The sequence below is a fragment of the Hevea brasiliensis genome, chromosome 4, assembly GCF_030052815.1.
Source record: "Hevea brasiliensis isolate MT/VB/25A 57/8 chromosome 4, ASM3005281v1, whole genome shotgun sequence".
In the NCBI taxonomy this organism is placed as follows: Eukaryota; Viridiplantae; Streptophyta; class Magnoliopsida; order Malpighiales; family Euphorbiaceae; genus Hevea; species Hevea brasiliensis.
In genome coordinates, this window is record NC_079496.1 from 93,050,335 (window position 1) to 93,071,196 (window position 20,862).

Genomic DNA, 20,862 nt, shown 5'->3' on the forward strand with positions numbered 1-20,862 from the left:
GGGTTGATTGAAGGTTGCTTGGAGCTAGAAGAACAAGGTTAGTGCTATTAAATCTTTTGGATTTTGAAATTTTAGCAAATTAAGTTAGGGTTTTTAAGTTTGGGGATCTGAATTCTTATGATTTAATTGATGTATTTAAGCTTAAATTAAGACTATTTGACATGTGTTTGTTGATATATATTGATGAGATAACAAAACAATTAAAGGTATGTAAGGTTGTGCAATGAGACTGATTCTGGACAGCTTGTGTCCAGAGTGTTCAATTGGCCATAACTTGAACTATGTTGCTCCAATTAATGTAAGATGAATTGAAGGTTAAACTAGACACATAATGACACAACTTTGATGAAGACACCTTGCCCAGAAAACCAACTTAGGATGACCTAAAAATTGGCCAAATCCGGGTAACCAATTCTGGACCTGGTAAAAGTGACCAAATAAATAGTATTTGTTCATTTGGTCATAACTCAGTGTAAAAATATTTAATTGACCTGAATTTTATATCAATGGAAAGCTTAGATAATTTAGAACAACTTTCATGAAGAACACAAACCCAAATTTTGACCATAATCCATCCGAAATGCTAGCCAAAATCAGGACCCCTAACCTGCCAGAACCAGTTTTGCCCAGAAATTTTGGGTAGAGACCAATCTGGCCAGTTATGGTAATTTGGCCATAACTTGAGCTAGAAAACTCTAAATGGAGTTATTCAAAAAGTGAATTAAAGAAGACACATAAATGACCAACTTTGATGAAAAAAAGTTTGTCAAATTCTCACTATAGCTTAGACCAATGGAATAGTAAATATAAGACACAAAAAATGAATTTTTGAAAATACTTATAGGAGGCTTTGAAGTGCAATTGGCAATCAATGTTAACAAATTTAGAACTCAAAATGTGGTATAATTATATATCTAAAATTTGTATACATATTATGTATGAAAAAGTCAATAAATTAAGTGAATAGTAATGTATGAATAGTAATCACAAAGGCATAAGAAATAATAATATAAATTAAAGAAGCCATTATAATTACTAATATATATATTGTGATTAGTGAATTGTGATTTTTGAAATTGAGTGACCCTAAAACATAGAATAATGTTTTAAGTACAATGGTACATGAGAACCATTGATGTGAATTGTAATCAATAGGAATGTATAAATTATGATGAGTGCATAAACTATGTATAATTGTGATTTAGAAATTATGCTTCCATCTTAACTAGAATTAAAATGTTATAAATTATAAATAGAAAATATAATGAAATAATAAAACATAAGAACATTTAATGGTACTAGTGTGTCCATGTATCACCTAGACACATGTGTCAGATTGAAAAAATTGGCATGCCAATAGGGTATTATTTTAGCAGTACTGCGTAAGGCATTATGTCTATATTTATAGCTTTATGCCCGCACGCATGGCTTTTATGCCCGATTACTTGTTATCATTGTTTTTAGCCATACTTATATATTATCATGGCTTTTAGCCATACTGATTGCATACGTGGTTGGTGTTCCGTATTTCACGTTTCATGGTATGACGGCCCGAGGCACCACGGTGTCCAGTGCCCACGACCCGCTTATCTAGTTTAGTCAGCCTATCATAAGCTACTTGAGCAGTGAAATTTGTTAAGAATAATATGAATTAAATAAATTAATAAGAAAGAAACTAGAATTACTTTTAAAATTTTATTTACTATGCAATGATTCAAAATATCTAGAAATAAATTAGTGAAATGATAAGAAAACTTGCAAAAGAAGTAAAACGTAAATAAATATTAAAAATGTGTCTCTCATTATAAATTAAGACTAAATTTAATATTATTAAATCATTGAATATTGTATATATTATTTTTTGAATGACAATATATTGACAAGGAATGAGTTTTTAAAGTTTAATATTCATATAGAATACATTGAGTTCATAAAAGGAGAAAAAGGATAATGAGATTAATGATTTTTAGGCTTGTTACAAATACTAGTAGCCTTAAGTTGACACGTTCCTTAGTGTCGGTAATAGCCCCCTAGTTGGATTGTTATATACATCCCTAATCCAAATAAAAAGAAAAAAAAATGCTTAATTAAATTAGGATGGTTAAATACACTTATATCTTCTAATTTCTCAAGAATTAATCAAGAAAACAAATAAAAAAAAAAGTGACTTGTTGTAGTAGGCATGCAATGAATAACAATGTGAGAAGTAAAATTTGAAGCTCTAATGCATATAATAACGAGAAAAACCCAAATAGAAACAGAAAGTCTTGAAATTAAGTGAAAAAATGCATGGAGGAAGAAAAGGCCTTTTTGTTGTGAGAGGATTCGCCAATTGTATAGAAGGAAACTAAAGTAACTTCCACTTATTGATTCTATACATCAAAAAGTGAGAAAATTTTGCAAAAAAGGAAAAATTTTCAAACCATAAAGGGAGAGGAAATCAAAGAGAAATAGTTTAGGGGCTCCGCACGTTGGATACGCCAGGTGATGGAGGTAGTCAAACCAGATCTCATAGAAGCAGCCGAAGTTGGAGGTGCTGCTCATGTGGGTGTTTGGTGATGTCAGAGATGATGAGCTTCATTTGTATCTTTAATGATGCATATAAGTGAAGGTGGAGAAAGGATTATTTTCTAGGGAAGGAAAATGTTGGAAGTTAACTGGAAGAGTTAAGTAGCCTACAATTAGAAAAGATAGACTTTTAGACCCAATAGGTTGTTTGTTTTCTATTATGCGGTCATATGATCAATTTTGGAATTTGTATGTTCAAAATTTAAAAAATTTAAATTTTATTGCGCTATTTTAAAAAATTTTAAAAGTGTGAATGACACATTCAATTTGACCATAACTCAAATGATGATTATTTTTTTTAAGATTCTGAATGGACTTTTACTTTTAATATATTTTTACATTAGATAGGGTCAAGGATGAAATAGAAAAAAAAAAAAAAAGTGATTAGATGAATTTGGCTATGGAGCCAAGGATGAAATTAATTTTAGTGAAATTCAGCTTTCCAAAAATTTAAAACACTTTCCAAATTACATCTCTCATTTCCAAGTAGTCGAAGTAACTAGTAAGCCAATGGAAAGAGTGACAGTGAAGTTTGAGTCCGTCCACCACGTTACTCCTATTATCTTGTGCTTTCCTTTATTTATTTACCAATATATTATTTATTTATTTGTGACAATACTCTGCGCACAAATTCAATAGCAATTAATTTTTCTATATATTAAATTTAAATTTTATTATTTTACTTTTTATTAAAATTATTTTTAACATTTATTTATAAAATTTGATTATTAAAATTTATAGCTTTAATACTTTATTTTAATGTCACGACCCAACCTATGGGCCGGATCGGCATTAGGACTTGGGCCAGCCTAAAGCCCCCGAGGCCCGTAGTAAGCCTAACTATTCATTAATTCAACTCTAAGGCCCATTTGGGCCCAGTTTCAAGAAATCAACCGGACAGAGTCCGGCCATAAAGTGGATCTTTCAACGGGGAGTTTTTAATTCACCCGACCTGTAAACAAAATATATCATCAATTGGGGAGCTCAGCTCACCCTCCACATACTCATATCAACATAAAGATAAATAGGAGCTCAGCTCCCTCATCCAGTCCATCAAACATGCATGTAATAAGTTTACAGGTCCACATAACAATTTATATTACAGACCCGAATCATTTAAATATTTCTAATACATGCGGAAATTCTAGGATTAAATAAAATTACACAAATATTGATAAACAACCTGCGAAGGAGAAAAGCAGGTTAACCACAATAAAATCCTCCTGTAGCCTGAAAAAATATTGAACATGAGTGAGCGTTCGACTCAGAGAGTAAAATATCAATTTTAACCATAATCTCTATAACTATCTAAAACTAATGCACCCTGTAGAGTGAAATGCAACACCAGCAATAATTTCACATCATAACATCAAAAAGGTAATTTAGAGCACTCACGCACCCAGCAATATCAATCATATATATATGAGAGCTGATCCCCTATACAGCCCTCTTAATTCCAACTGTGCCAGCGAAGAACTCAGCTCGGACTTCCACTTAATAACCAAATCGGGGTCCCAGCGAAGAACTCAAGCCGTGTCTACCCCGAAGGACCGAGTCCCAGCGAAGATCTCAAGCCGTGTCTACCCGTCTTATCCATAGTCCACACCACATCACACGCACGCCAACGCACACACACTGCTCCAAATTACCACAACAACATACATGGCACTTTCACAGTTATGAATGCAACATAAATCGTGCCTAAAGTTTATCTATATAGATATATGCATATAAGTGATGCATGGGCATGCTTGAACATATAATAATAGTGAAATTACAATTAAAATTAATATTTTACTAACAGACTTGACAACGTTCACTGTGGCGGCTGGGCGGAGGAAGAAGGCTGTCCCGGCTCACCTGACAATTACATTACAATTATTTAACACAATTGACTCAATACAAATCATGAAAAGACCAAATACGTCCTAAGTCGTGCAAAAAATACGGCAGAGTCTCCTCTATACCTAGGACCTACCCAACCTGCAAAAGAGCTCAAAACGCACTTCTATATTCACAATTCATATATCCACAACTCAATCACATCACACAGCCCCTCCTGGACCCATCAAATCAATCATTCATCACAGTATATAAAATTTCAATTTAGTCCTTATAATTGATCATTTTTGCAAAAACTGCCCAAATAAGCTCTAAAAATTCTAAAACTTTGCCCCGGTCCTTAGCAATATTACTAGGCTATTGCAAAAAGAATCATAATTTTCTGAGCTACCACGAATATTTTATGAAATTTTAATCCTATTTAAGCACTAGAAAATTACGAAAAAGTAAGGTTCGGGTTTACCTTTGCCGATTCCGACTTCGGGGACGCGCTTGAGACGTCTGACAATGGGGGGGGGGGGTAGCCAAAACCTCGGTCCGATTCGGAAACTTTTCTGGTAACGGGTCTGTCTGGCCGGAAATTCACAAACCTGGACAACTGTCGAATTTCTGCGAATTGAGGATACCTACACGAAGCCCACAACACGGGGGTTAGTACATAAATTTTTTAGAATTTTTTAAGCTCATTTAATGCTCGGAAAAACACTGCGAAGTTCCGTGGGACCCACCGAAAAACGGTATCGGAAAATTTTGAAATTTGTATCCCCGCGAAGCTCTCGACGAGTGGAGCGCTCTGGTACTCTCGGTTTTCTCGTGGGGTTTACGGTTTGTGAGAAATCTAGCCTAAAAGTCAAAATGGGCTAAAACTTCCCGGGTAAAAATTGGACAAACCGCTCAATGGATTTCGGTGTTCTTGGTGTCTATGGAAAGCTCTCGACGAGTAGATGAGTTTAGACACAAGACCCGGTTCGATTGGTGGCCGGATCGGCCGGATTTTGGTCGGGAAGTCGAACGGTCGCGACGCCACGCGCATCGCTCGAGCGGTTTTCCTGCTCCAGCGCGGCCGTGGGGAGGGTCGAGGCGCCACGGCGAGGTGGGGTGGTGGTGAGAGGCGGCGCGGCAAGGGAAGGAGGGAGGAGAGAGAAAAAGAGAGAGAAAGGGAGAGGGGTCGGACGCGCGCGGGGAAGGAGGAAGAAAAAGAAGAAGACCGGTCCGATTCGACCGGTCCAGTTCGATTTGGCCGGTTCGATTCGGAATACAAAATTTTAAATTTTTATTCTGCCTCGGAATCGAAAACGAGGTCCAAAAATTCCGAAAAAATTTCATAAAATTCAGAAAAATTCGTAGACTTCAAATATATTTTTAGTTTTGCCACGTGGTCTTTAAATAAATTTTTAAAAATTATCAAAGTTTATATTTTCGAAAAATCGAACCCGATTTTTAAAATCTGAAAAATGTCAATAATTTCTTAAAATTTAAATAAAATTAAAATATCAATAATATTCATAAAATAATAAAAATTTAAAATTTTGGGTGTTACATTTAATCTTTATATATTTAGATTTTCAATTCCCTATCACCTTCCGTAACCTATTTTTTATAGTTAACATATATTATTTAAATATATCATCAGTCACAAAAATAATCAAATATAAAAATAAAAATTATATATGAAAGCGTCATCATAATAATTAATAGATAAATAATCATGAAAATATTAAAATTTAATTGAAAAAATATAATTATATTTTTTAAAAATTTTAATTATAATTATAATACTAAGCTAAATTATTATTTATTTTAAATGAAAAGAGTAATTACGGTAATTGAATGATAATTATTATTATGATAAAAATTATTATTTTATTTTATTAATTAATTATAAGTTACTATATATATTAATTTTATATATTAATTTTAAAAATATAAGCATTAGACAAAGCAAACAATTTTACAAAATTAAATAGAGTAATATCTTAAATATAACTTAGATAATTTTTAAAAAATAATAATAAAATAAATAATAAAATATTAGTTCACAGCATGGTAACACTATTGTTAAGTCGTTAACGATAATTTAGTGCAAATCACTATCCTCCACTTAAATCCAATGAACTATTTATAAAATTATATATAACAAAAAATCAGTACAAAATATAAATATATCATGAGAATTGAGATCATTAAAATAAATGATAATTATTTAAATTAAACTAATTAAATGATGGTACTAAATTAAATTATTTTTATTTAAATAATAATAAGTATGATAATTAAATGGAAATTGGTATTATAATAAAAATAATTATTGTTTATTAATTAATTATATGGATTATAATGTATTATTTTAAATATAACTTAAATTATTAACAGATTATTAATATAATAATATTAAAAAATTAATAATAAATAATTTAGCAAAGTGCAGCTTCAAGATTGATTTATTTATTTATACATAGACTAGACCTGAAGTAAACCCGTCAACCTAAATTTCTCTTTCTATCTATCTTTCAAGCTACGCTACAACTTCTGAATTTTCTGTGTCCTTGGAAAGACCGTTGCAAAGTCTTCTCTCCACTCACGTCCTCATTTCCATTTTCTCTCTACTTCTTTCTCAGGAAACAAGCAGAGCAAGAGTCAACCCAACCCAACCCATTATACCTTAAACCCAAAATCTTTTATTTTGTGTGATTCTTCGTCATGATGACCATTTGCATGGCTTTTTTCAGAAACCTGGTGTCTTTGTTTCTGGCATCAACACTTGTGATGAGCAGTGTGTTTGGTCGTTTTGTTGTGGAGAAGAGTAGCATAAGTGTATTGTCTCCATTGAATTTGAGTTCAAAACAGGACAGTGCAATAGGCAACTTCGGTTTACCAGATTATGGTGGGTTGATGGTGGGTTCTGCCGTGTATTCTGATAAAGAACCTTTGGGGTGTCAGCCCTTTGATGGTGATAAGCCTTTCAGGTCTATGTCTTGTCATCCCACCATTCTTCTTCTTGATCGCGGAGGTATTTCTTGTTTTCTTTTTTCTAATTAGAGCCGTCTGTCTCTCTTTCTTTGTAACTCTAGGCTTTAACACTACAACTGTGTTCCATTTACTTTTAGATTGAGGAGGATTATTCTTTTGATCTTGATGAATTGTTTGATATGATAAGATTATTCTTATTAATTTCATCAAGCAATTTTGTAAAAATATCCAATCATTTATAAGTATTGTGCTTCTAAGACAAATCGATATTTAACCTATTGGATTGTCAATTTCTCCCCAACCTCAAAATCCGTTAGTTAAGGTTAGAGGTAATAAAATACTATTGAGTTTCAATATGTCTTGGATTCAGGTTCACAATATCGGGTCCAACCAAGATTTTTCCTCAGAACCCACTGCCTCCTATATAATGAAAAAAAAAAAAAAAAATCCACTCTTTTTTATTTGGTTCTCTTTGTTCTTACGTTTTCTATGCTTCCATTTTTATAGATTGATGGCATAGCAACTAGGTGATTTTCAAATGCTTCTCAAAATTTTAGTTTCCCATTCTTATTATCTCGTGCTTTGGTGGTGTGGAAATTATAAAAAAAAAAAAAAAAATCTTCCTGTTCAGTAAGCAGCACTCTCTAATTAAGTCTACTGTTTACATTCATAAAAATAGAGATTCCTGTTACTATATTCCCAAATTTAATTTTGATCTTTTTGTTTTTCTTTTGGTGAATGCAGAATGCCATTTTGCTTTGAAAGTATGGAATGCCCAGCAAGCTGGAGCTGCAGCAGTGGTAGTTGTTGATAATATAGATGAGCCACTAATAACTATGGACTCTCCTGAGGCAAATGGTAACGCAGATGGGTATGTAGAGAAGATTCAAATCCCATCAGCTTTGATAGAGAGATCTTTTGGTGAGAGCTTGAAGCAAGCCTTGAAGAATGGAGAAGATGTTATGATCAAATTGGACTGGCGAGAGTCAGTGCCAAATCCTGACCAGAAAGTTGAGTACGAGTTTTGGACAAACAGCAATGATGAATGTGGGACTCGATGCAATGAGCAGATGGAATTCGTGAAAAGTTTCAAAGGTCATGCTCAAATCTTTGAGAAAGGGGGTTACACATTGTTCACACCACACTATATTACTTGGTATTGCCCACAAGCTTTTATTCTTAGCAGTCAGTGCAAGTCTCAGTGCATAAACCATGGGAGATACTGTGCGCCTGATCCAGAGCAGGATTTTGGGGAGGGATATCAGGGTAAAGATGTGGTGTATGAGAACTTGAGACAGCTTTGTGTCTATAGAGTTGCCAAAGAGATTGGCCGATCATGGGTTTGGTGGGATTATGTGACAGATTTCCATATTAGGTGTTCCATGAAGGAGAATAGATATAGCAAAGAATGTGCTGAGGAAGTTCTCAAATCATTTGGTGAGTTCTCTTATGTGGTATTGTTTTGTATAGAATCCTTCTTGGATCAGGTTTCTTATGCTTATAGTTATCAACACAGATCTGTCTGTTGATAAGATCAAAAAGTGCATGGGTGATCCTGAAGCTGATGTGGAGAATGAAGTGCTGAAAGCTGAGCAAGAACTCCAGGTCATGCTTCATTTTTTGACACCTTTTCTGTTATATTCTCTGGCACACACCCCACCAAGAGATGCAAATGTCTCGGAAACGTATGGCTGTACCTAATGTACGCCATTGTTTTTGTTCTTTTTAATGGAATTTAGGTTGGGCGAGGATCTCGTGGTGATGTTACCATCTTACCAACCTTAGTTATTAATAATGTTCAGTATCGAGGTTCGTATACAAGGGCCATGAATGAATTATATATCTTGTCATTGTGTATAATTGAAGTATACTGAATGGATGTGTTCCCGCACATTGAAATTTTAGCACATACTCTGTAGTGTATTGTCTTCTGAGTTGTGTAGCAAGTGCATTTGACTCTAATTAAATTTAATATGTTAGTGCTATTTCATAGTAGATCTATTAATCATTTCGGTATTCCAAATCCCGGTTTCCAGCAGTTTTGCCTATAACATAGACTACTTGAATCGTTATATTAGCTGACCAGAAAGGCAGAGTTAATCAGTACCCTTTCCCTCTCTATCTTGTATTTCTTTCCATTCTAATTTCTAAATAATATTGGGCTGTCATGATCTGACTTGCCAGTTATGTGTAACAAGAGTATGTAATTGGCTTTGATGAAAAACATTTCTATATTTGTTTGTGTTGGGAATATACAAGTGTGGAATTCCTACGTCGGAAAAAGATGGGATATAAGTGGGAAGAACTGTCTATGGTTTTGGATTGGATATGGTGTCAAGCCTATGAGTGTGTTCTTTAACAAGGCCCATCAAAGAAGGATTCTCCCTAGGCGCTTTGCGCTCTCCAGATCTCTAACAGTTTGCTTATCTAATGTAGTTTGTTTGCAATGGGTTTATAAATGTTATAGTTTTGGTTTATCGGCATTTCTTATTCCCAATTTTGTTTGGTTACGACATCCCTTTCAGCTACTTGTTCTACTTTCTGTCTTTGATCAGTCGTCTCATCTTTTCCACAAATTTAGAATTTAATTTTTCCCTTCATGGTTACTTTCCCCATTTGCTTTGCTTAATTTCTTTATCCCTTTGCTCTATAACCCATAAAGTTATGAAATTGTTTAATTTTCACTCAGCTAGCCACAATTGTTTATCTATCAACTGATTCTATATATTTTCTGATAAATTCTTGCTAATGTTTCTGCACTAGTTGTTGAATATTAATGTATAACGAAGCTTTTTTTTTTGCTTATTTTTTTTAATTTTCTTTCCCTGAAGGAAAATTGGAGAGAACTACTGTGCTGAAGGCCATATGTTCTGGATTTAAGGAGACCACTGATCCCCCAATCTGCTTAAATTCAGGTTGATTTACTTATTTTACCTTCAAACTGGGGCTGTTTAGTGTTTACTTCACAGTTGAAAAGAAAAATGTGCTCTTATTATTATATATTGGTAAATTTTTCTCAATTTGCTTTGTTTTGTTTTCATAGATCTTGAGACAAATGAGTGTCTTGAAAGGAATGGAGGCTGTTGGCAGGACAAACATTCTAACATAACTGCTTGCAAGGTATACTGATACAAGCTCCCTCATGAAAATTGCTCTACTTTAACCATTCTACCATTCTATATAATTTGCTCTTTATTTTTTCCCCTAGATATATATTGATAGTATCATGAACTTGGTTAGGACACATTTAGGGGAAGAATTTGCGAGTGCCCAGTTGTGAATGGTGTACAGTACAGAGGAGATGGCTATGCATCTTGTGAAGGTACATTTTTCTTTTCCCTACTTGAGAAGTATGTTTTTTGTTTATCAATGAATTTTGTAACAGAAAAAGAACATTGTGACTATAGAAAATAGTTATTGTGATATTAGTGAATAATGTGAAATGTCTTCCCAATTTGACATCCAGATCTGAATATTAATAACAATGGATGAGAGAATATACGATGTAGAACTGGCCTATTTGAGCCTCAACATCGAACAGAAAGGAAGGGCTATACACTTTTAGTTCTAGCCTTTATAAATTACATAATCTTTGGTTACTGTAGAAGGCAAAATATAGAATTTCCCTTTTGGTATCAGTAGAAACTTGAAAATTTTGAACAATTCACATCAGCTTATATGACCAATATACAAGCTGTGAGATTACAAGTTTCTATCAAACAATCTAAGGGAAGGACAGATATTTATGTTTCTTCTGTTGTTAAGTTTAAAATAGTTGGAGTGAAGTGAAGCGGATAAGCATGATTAAGCATAATCTATCTCATCGATGATTAAACATAATCTTCTCACTTTATCTTTGATGACAGCTTTTGGACCTGCAAGATGTACTATAGGTAATGGAGGATGCTGGTCAGAAGAAAGAAATGGGTTAACTTTCTCAGCTTGCTCAGTTCAGTGATTTTATGCATTGTTTAATTTCTGGTTTTACTGATTTTTTTTTATTTTATCTTTTCTGGTTTGTAATCAATAATTTTCTCTTTCTTGTTTCCATCTTGATGAAATTGCTTTATACACGAAATAGGAGTCCCAGTTATCAGGCTGTCAGTGCCCAGAAGGTTTTCATGGGGATGGTCATGACAAGTGTGAAGGTTTTTTTCCCCTTCTATCTGTATCATTGTTGAGCACATTTTAATTATATGCTTATCTCTAACAATTCTTCTTTTTTTAATTCTGTTGCACACCAGACACCAATGAATGCAAGGAACGTACTGCTTGTCAATGTGGTGGTTGCTCCTGTAAGAATACTTGGGGCGGATATGAGTGCAAGTGTAAGGGAGACCTCCTTTATATAAAGGAACAAGATGCTTGCATTGGTAAGATAATAAAATAGTGTCATAAACCCTGTAAATCTTTTGTGTGGCATGACAATCAACCTGTGTGTCTATTGCGATAGTTTTCAGGTTATTTCCCATGCATGAAAATTGAAAAGAGGCCAAGCCTTTGCACAGCCATAAGGTTGCTCTGTAATCTTCATGGGCTCAAGTTGAGAAAATGTCTCTGAATATTGAGTGTAGAAAGACCCTTGCAAAGAAGGGTCCCTTTTGCATTTGGAATGCTCTTTTCACGTCCATGAAAAGTGCAGCTTTTGCTTTATGAATCTAAGTTGGGAGATTCTTTATTTATAACCTAATTGGTAACCAAACCTCTATTGTCAAGAGGAAGTTGTAGTTTTGAATTTTTTTTTGGAATTTTTATAAAAAATAACAATCTTGCTAAGTTCTTGATAAACCACTGCAATTTAGCTATTGCATAACTCGCAGATGTTAATATTTGGGAATGTCATTCTTCACATGGAACCTCTACTTACCCGTATCACCCAAGTTTGAAATGATGGATTTCTGTTTGTTAATGACTGAAATATTTTAACTTTTCTTCATTCATCTATTTGACAGAAAGAAACGGATCTAAATTTGGATGGTTCCTCACATTTGTGCTCGTAGCAGTTGTAGCAGGAGCTGGTCTTGCTGGTTATATATTCTACAAATACAGGCTTCGGGTATGTCTAAATACACTCCATAGATCAACTTGATATGTTCATATCAATTTATCCCCCCTTTTTTTTGTTGATTTATCTCTAATTAGAATTCAAATTCAAGATCTCACAAATTTGCAAATGGCTAAGTTCATCGAGAGTTTATCTATTCTTTTATTGGTGATGAATTCTTCACTAATAAACATTTCTCTTTCCATTTGCAGTCTTACATGGACTCGGAGATCATGGCTATTATGTCACAGTACATGCCACTTGACAAGCAACATAACAATGAAGTTGCAACTGAAGCCCAACTGCTTCGCCAGAGCACATCTGTGTAAGGTAGCAAATTATTTTCCTTCTATAGCTGGTCTAACTTTGGTACTCCTCAAATGTTTTCATACAATTGATTCATATGCTGTCATGTTTTGTGACATTCTACTTGCTAAATTTTCAGATCCAATGGCAACTCTTACATGAAGCAGAGAGAGGTCCAATTCTTGATCTACATTACATTCAGGACCTTGCGAATTATTGATATAGAAAAATAGTTGAAGGAAATTTTCTTTTCTCTGCATTATAGTTGAGGTATAAATTTAGCGTCAAGGATTAATTAGGGACGCAGATGGATAACCAATACAGTTAAGAAAGGTGAAAGAATAAACAAAAGAAGGATGTGTAAAATGAAATACTGCTTTATCACATGTTAGTAGATTTTAGAAGGATGCATGGTATTTGTTCTACTAAACAATATATATATATATATATATATATATATAAACTGCACATAGTTGAAATTTGTGTCAAATTGATCCTATTTCCCAATTTTAAAAATTAACTAAAATTTTCAAGCATAAATTATTATTTAGTCTGTCAATTATATTGAAATTAATGAATTGGTCCTCATATTTTTTAAAAGTACTTGATTTAGTCTTACACATTTGATTTTGTCAACTAATTAGGACCTTCGTCATTTTTGTCAATTTAACCATTAGTTAAGAGACTAAAAGATAGTCAATGAGAGACAAAAGTGTTAATAATGACAAAAACTCAAAAATAAAAATGTTTGTGATCGGTTAAAATTTAGAAGCGAAAGTGTTTATCATTAACAACAAAAGTTGAGATAAATAAATGGAGTGACGAAAGTGTATGATGAAATCAAAACTTAGGGACTAACTAATATATATTTCTAAATATTAACATTAAATTATTAATTTCGTTATAATACAGAGATTAAATAATAGTTTTTTCTAAATTTTCATTTATACTTAACAATACCAATTTGAAAAGTCAAATTGATCTTTTGTCTATTTAAAATGGAAAGTATTTACAAATTTAATATGAATATGAAACTTTTTATAATAATAGTGTTTGTTTGAGAAAATACCAATTGAAAAGGTAGTTTCAAGGAAGTTATTTAACAAAGAAAATACCACTTAAAATGCAGTTTCAAGTGTTTAGAGCGCTTCAGAATATATTATGGCTAGAGAAGATAATTTGTGCAAGAAAACGCTAATCAAAATGATGTTTTTAAGAGGTGTCACATCGTGTTAATACGTGTAGGCTATTACTTAAAAAATGCCACGTGAAATGGCATTTTTTTAACTTGCATAATTGGTCAAAAACTTAAGAATGCGTAGAGTGTAGAGAATTCATTCTTTGCAAGCCACTCCCAACAGCACACTAACTTCCTCAAAATGTAGATTTAAAATTTCCCTCATGATGCAAATTTAAAAGACGTAGGAAGCAAATTAAATTTGTAGAGCTCTCACTAATTTCATATCAGGTTTTTTTTCTCCTTCTCTCTTACAAAAAAAAATTCTTTTGTTCTTCAAACGAGAATGATATATAACTTCCTTCCTCATAATGTAAATTTAAAATTTCCCTCAGAATGAAGTTTAAAACACATAGGAAACAAATTAAATTGGTAAAGCTCTCACTCATTTCATATCAGTTTTTATTTTCTCCTTCTCTCTTAAAAAAAATTCTTTGGTTCTTCAGACAAGAATGATATATATTTAGAGTCACCAAAGTCAATTTACTCTAATTTTTCTTTTCATGCGTAGGCTGAAGAACCCATATCCTTCGGTAGGAGAATCCACACTTTTCTGATTCATTTCTATTTGGGTTAGGGCCCCCTTGGGGCATGTTCACTACAGAGTCATCTCAATCTTTAGTTAAACCTATCCCACTAGTCCTAACAAAAGAAAGCTTGTAGTAGCTTGACAGTAGGAAGAGTCTAAAGGCCGACTGGGGATTAGATGATCTTATGAAGAGATTTCTCTTCTTTGCATTCATTATTAACGTAGTGAAGCTCGACTGAAAAAGAGAGAGTGCAAAGGGGAAAGGAGTACTACCAACTTATTCTATCGCTATATATATATAATTTACTGTCTAAACTTCAATCCTAGGAGAAAAAATTGTATTGTCTACTCTGCAATCAAGATTTTTATAATATTATTAATATAAATAGAGAACCTAAATTTTTGGAAGGAAAGCTCATAAATTAATGAAGGAAAGCTCATAAATCAAGGAAAGCTAGCAGAGTCCCTGTTAGTAGTATGCCCTAGAGCATATCATTTAGTATGCCCTACAGCATATCATTTAGTATGTATCTTGTACATGTTTTATTAATAAAAGGCATTTTTACTTTTTCGTTTACATAATATATTTATGTGTAATAGAAAAGGTCCATTGATATTTTGTTAGAAATTCTATTATTAAGTTGTTAAGAATATGAGTGACAGTATTTCTAGCACAAAGTATCATAAATTGGTTCACAATCGAGAATACTTCACAATAAGGACATGACTTATCCAGAAAGATTGTAATCATGTTTATTCCCAAGTTATTTATATGAGATGTAAATAAGATGGAATGGTGAGTCTCATGCCATATAACAAACATGATAAGCACTTATACATGATAAGTAGGTCGAACCAGTGACGCTTATGACAAGCACATGGAGTTTACTCTTGTCAATGTCTTGTCATAAATCATATCAGTGCATATAATCTTTAGACCTGAGATAGCACAGTTATCTTGTATATAGGTGGTTTGATTTTGATACTGCTTTCATACTTGTACTGTGTATGGGTATATGGGCATGTGTTGGCTCCTACTAGTTATATATGGAGGTATGTGTTAATCAAGATGGAATCTATTACCCTAAGTAAATAGGGATATAATCCTATGTTCATTTAATTATTCTTGTAGCATCCTCATTTTAGCTAGTCCGTACAGTCTACTGTTCCGGTGACCAATGTCGGTCCGGGCAACTAGAACGTCCGGAAAAATATTTAAACTAAAGTGAAGAACCATAATTAACTCAAATATTAATAAGAAAAATTTAGGAAAAATTTTAGAAATAAAATACAACCAAGTTAAATGAGCCGGTGCCCTAGCGATGGGTAACCTAGTGAGAAGTTGCGGTTCTCGCAACTAGGAGCCCTAGACCCAGGGAAAAAATTATAAAATAATTTTTGGAACTCCAGAGAAGGGTCATTGAGGTTCTTATGGCATTAGAATGCCAAGAAAATACTTAGAAAAAATTTTCAATCATTACAGACAATTTTGGCTCGTTAAGCCAAACGGAGGGTATTTTGGTCATTTCATCTTCAGAGATGATTTTTGGCCAACTTGTTCAGTTAAATAAATAATTTATATAACATAAAATATGAATAAATGTTGTTAAAAATTTAATTTTAATTAAATAGACAAGAAAAGATGAGAAAATGAAACAAAATGGACTTATAACATCATAATGATGTCATTAAGATTCTCCCAACCAACCCAATGTGGACACATGGCATAAACTTATTTTAAAGAGACAAAAATGGGCTAGAAATGAACAAAAAATCAGATCTCTCTCTCCCTTTCTTCTTCCTTGCTGTGAGCCTCCTCCATAGCTAACCATAAACAAGCTTTTTCAAGCTTGATTTCACCAACTTCTACCCCACTAAACCCTATACTCCCAACACAAAAAAGTATTCTTGCATCTTGGTGATTCTTTTGGGAGCAAAAAGAAAAGGAAAACAAGAACTCTAGCAAGTGGGAGACTTCACTCCATTAGAGGTTAGTGACCTAACCATGAATTTCACTTTAAATTCATGTTAAGGACTTTGAATGAGTGTAAATTGCAAAGGAAATTTGTTGAATACCATTTGTATGCCATCCCTTAAATTTTGGCAGCCTTGGTAGGGTATGATTGTGATGAGTTTTATGGAGTTAACATGCTTGTATGTCTGCCCACAATATGTATCTCCTAAGTGGATTGATGAAATGAAATGAAAATGCATGGGTTGTAATGTTTGAGTTAGGGTTTGGGGTGAAAAAATGGGAATTTGACCATGTGATGATGAAAATAAGTTTTAATGGTCAATTAGTGACCATTTGGTTCTGTTTAAATAAAAAATGAAGTGTGTTGAGTAGTGGGATTTGGGTTTGGTGTGGCTGCCTTTGGTGACCTGCAAAATTGGACATGAGTCCAGCAGATTTGGGCAGCAATAACTTGAATTATAGAGGTTCAATTGGTGCAAGGCCAATTGGACATGAAACTAGACACATAATGGCACAATTTTGGTGAATAAACCATGCCCAGAAAACCAAACCAAATTGACCAAAATTTTGCCCTAATCCAGGTGACCTGCAGTCTGCCTGGGCAAAATGACTAAATGAACAGTGTTTGGTCATTTGGCCATAACCTAGTGTAGAAAGTCCAATTGACCTGAAATTTTACCAGCAACAAGCTGAGATATAGACCAATAACTTTCATGGAGAAACCTAACCCAAATTATGACCAGAACATATTCAAAAAGTGAGTTGCAGTCACTGTTCCATGAACTGTAGATTTGGTCAGTCCAGAAATTCTGGACAAAATTTCAATCCGGCCAGTTGTGGTTTTTAGGCCATAACTTGGGCTACAAAACTCCAAATGGAGTGATTCAAAAAAGGAAATGCAACTAGACAAAATAAGGAACAACTTTCATGTTGATCATTTTGCCAAATTCCCACTGCAAAAATGACTAATGGAACAGTAAAGACAAAGCATGAAAACTGAAAATTCTGTCCAATTAACATTAAGCTTAGAAATGGTATTGGCAACCAATACCAATAAGTTTAAAATGCAAAATGTGGTATGTTGGGAGTATTTAAACCAATATACCTATTGCCTATGCAAAAGTCAATATTTTTGTTGACTAATGAATGGAATAGCAACACTAAAACTTGAATTGCAAAATAATGTGAAACTTAAAAGTGTAAAATGCCCTTGTAACACCCTCCCAGTAACTACTCCGTACATCCTGCTGTTCCGGTGACCAGTGTCGGTCCGGACAGCTAGAATGTCCGGAAAAATATTTAAACTAAAGTGAGGGACCATAATTAACTCAAATATTAATAAGAAAAATTTGGTAAAAATTTTAGAAATAAAATACAACCAAGTTAAACGAGCCGGTGCCCTAACGATGGGTAACCAGAGGGAAGTTGCGGTTCTCGCAACGAGGAGCCCTAGACCCGGCGAAAAATTCATAAAATAATTTTTGGGACTCCAGAAAAGGGTCATTGAGGTTCCTATGGCATTAGAATGCCAAGAAAATACCTAGAAATATTTTTCAATCGGTACAGACAATTTTGACCCGTTAAGCCAAACGGAGGGCATTTTGGTCATTTCGCCTTCAGAGGTGATTTTTGGCCGACTTGTCCAGTTGAGTAAATAATTAATATGACATAAATTATGAATAAACATTACTAGAAATTAAATTGGAAATGAGTAGTGGAGGAAAGAAAAGAAAAATACAATATATGCAATTTATGACATCATTGTGATGTCATTTAAAATTTTCCACCAATCACAATTAAGTAACCATTTGACCAACTAATAAAAGAGACTAAATGAAGACCAAAATAACCAAAAGTACAGCAGACATCTCCCTCCCCAAAAGCCAGCCGAAACCCATTCCCATAGCCACCCTCCATTAAAGCTTTTTCAAGCTTTAGATTTCCATCATTTCCACCATATTTCCCTACCCTCTAAGTACAAAAATTAATTATTTCACCTTGAGAAGAAGATTGATAGTAAGAAGAAGAGAAGAAAGTGAAGAATTTGAGCTTTTGAAAAGCTCTTAAGTGAGGTTAGTGCACCTATCTACTTAAAACCTTTATTTTCCATGTTAGTAGCTTGAATTAAGTAAAAATTTGTAACTAAAATGAACAAAAATTATGTATATACATACTATGGATTTCGGTAGCCCTATGGAAGGAATGGGTTTGATAGTTTTGATGGACTTAAAGTGGACTAGAGATCATGTTTAAAGTACATAATTACGTGGATAATGACTTAGCTAGTTAACTAGGGTAACTAGTGTGAAATGGAAATGGAAATTAGGGTTTTGAGAAGTGAAAATTTGACTTGGCTTAGGAAATTGTTAGAGAACATTTTAATGGTCAATTAGTGACCATTTTAGGTAAGTTGACCACAATTTGGACTGAAATATAGCATGGCAAAGTGAATGTGTAGGCTGCCTAAGGACAAGAAAGAGAGTGGCTGAGATTTCAGTCCACTTGGACTGCCATATCTTTGGCTGTGTTGGTCCAATTGGTGTTTGGCCAATTGGACATGAAACTAGGCTTATAATGGCACATTTTTTCTGAAGAAACCATGCCCAAAAGACCAAAGCAAGAGGACCAAAAGTTGGCCCCAATCCGGATACCCTGCAACAGTACCTACAGAAATGACCAAATAAACAGTAACTGTTCATTTAGCCATAACTTACTGTAGATATGGTCAATTGACCTGAAATTTTTACAGCAATAAGTTAAGACATAGACAAACAAATTTCATGAAGAAACCTACCCCAAATTATGGCCAGAACCTATTCAAATATGCAATCATAGTCACTGTTCGTGGTACTGTAGATTTGGTAATTCTGCAGTTTTGGAAATCCGATGAGCTGTGGTTTTTGGGCCATATCTGGAGCTACAAAACTCCAAATGGAGTGATTCAAAAAAGGAAATTCAACTAGACAAAATAAGGAACAACTTTCATGTTTGTCATTTCTTCAAATTCCCACTGCAACAGTGCTTAATGGAATAGTAAACTTATGCTTCAAAAACTGAAATTTTCTGCCCTCTTGGTTTTAAGTTAGAAATGGTAATGGTGACCGATTCTAACAAGTTTTAAATGTAAAATGTGGTATATTGGGAGTGCCAAAGTCAATGTACATATTGTCTATCCAAAAGTCAACATTTTTGTTGACCAATGAGGTGAATAGTAACACCAAAACTTGAAATTCACAAATTGAAGAATTTAAAAGTTTCAAATGCCCTAGTATACCTAACAAGATTGGTTTGGATAGTTTGGCATGCCAATAGGGTTCAGTTAGCAGTACTGCACATGGTAATTTGCCATTCTGTGATTTTATGGCTTTTAGCCATTCTGACCTTGTATTGAGCTTTGGCCTTGTGCTTGATGTTATCACGACTTGTAAGTACATTGCACACCGGGAGATGCATATGTGACCGATGGTGTGACGGCCCGAGGTACTTGATACCCAGTGCCAGTTTACCCGTTATCCAGTCCAGTCATCTAGTGTAGGTTACTTGGGCAACCAATGAATGAAAGTGGACAAAGATAATGAAATAATGGATACACCAATACCAAACAAAGAAATCATACACATTCTATACATACTTATTTTTTTTTGCTATTTTCTTTTATTTTATTATTGCACCACTAAGCATTATTGCTTAGCTCGTTGCTTTTGCCACGCGTAGGTACTGGAGATACTGATCGTGAGCCCAGTAGACCGCAGACTGGGTGAGTCCATCTTGCAGTTCTGCACAGTGTCGGTGTCACCTCAACTTCTGCAGTGCATTCGTAGGACACTAGGTGTCATTTTGGCATTCTGTAATTAATTTTGATTTTCTCATATGTAATTAAACTTGTGTAATGTATATTGATGTTCATGTAAATTATAAAAATTGTATTTGTCAATGGAAAAGTAAATATCTATTTGTGATTTATACTTGATTATAATATGTGATGGATGATTAAGAACTGAAATTGAGAAATGTTGTTGAGATCTTGATATTGAGATTTTGTTGATGAATTGAAGTTGAGATTGTTTGGAAATTATTTGGAAGTGTTTTTAACAGGTTCCGAAGAACTGTTTTCTCCATTTTTAGCCGGTATTCTGCCAGATTTTCTATAAAATTTTCGGAACCTTAAATAAATTATAATTTCAATAAATGAACTATATTTCACAAACTATATTCAAAACTTTGATAAAAAAAAAATTAATTAAGGTAAAATAGAGTGTGCCGGTACACCGTGTGAACATTTAGTGGTATCAGAGCACGGTTTAGGCATTTCTGGGCCTAGATTGAGTCCATACCATGCATTGCATTTGTAAGAGTCGAGGTGACACTAATGCAGATCTGTTTGTCTTTCT

At 33.8% G+C, this 20,862-nt stretch overlaps 1 protein-coding gene across 1 annotated transcript; it reads left to right on the forward strand.

The window, feature by feature from the left end:
- The first annotated feature begins 6,870 nt into the window (after positions 1 to 6,870).
- LOC110667957 (vacuolar-sorting receptor 6) lies at positions 6,871 to 13,116 on the forward strand. The gene is made up of 13 exons (XM_021828969.2): positions 6,871 to 7,420; positions 8,125 to 8,817; positions 8,897 to 8,985; positions 9,120 to 9,189; positions 10,212 to 10,295; positions 10,424 to 10,500; positions 10,621 to 10,702; positions 11,247 to 11,329; positions 11,462 to 11,528; positions 11,625 to 11,753; positions 12,333 to 12,436; positions 12,637 to 12,754; positions 12,870 to 13,116. Exons 1-12 carry the CDS (start codon positions 7,111 to 7,113, stop codon positions 12,751 to 12,753), a joined length of 1,905 nt encoding a protein of 634 aa, XP_021684661.2. The 5' UTR covers positions 6,871 to 7,110; the 3' UTR covers position 12,754; positions 12,870 to 13,116.
- Positions 13,117 to 20,862: the final 7,746 nt, after the last annotated feature.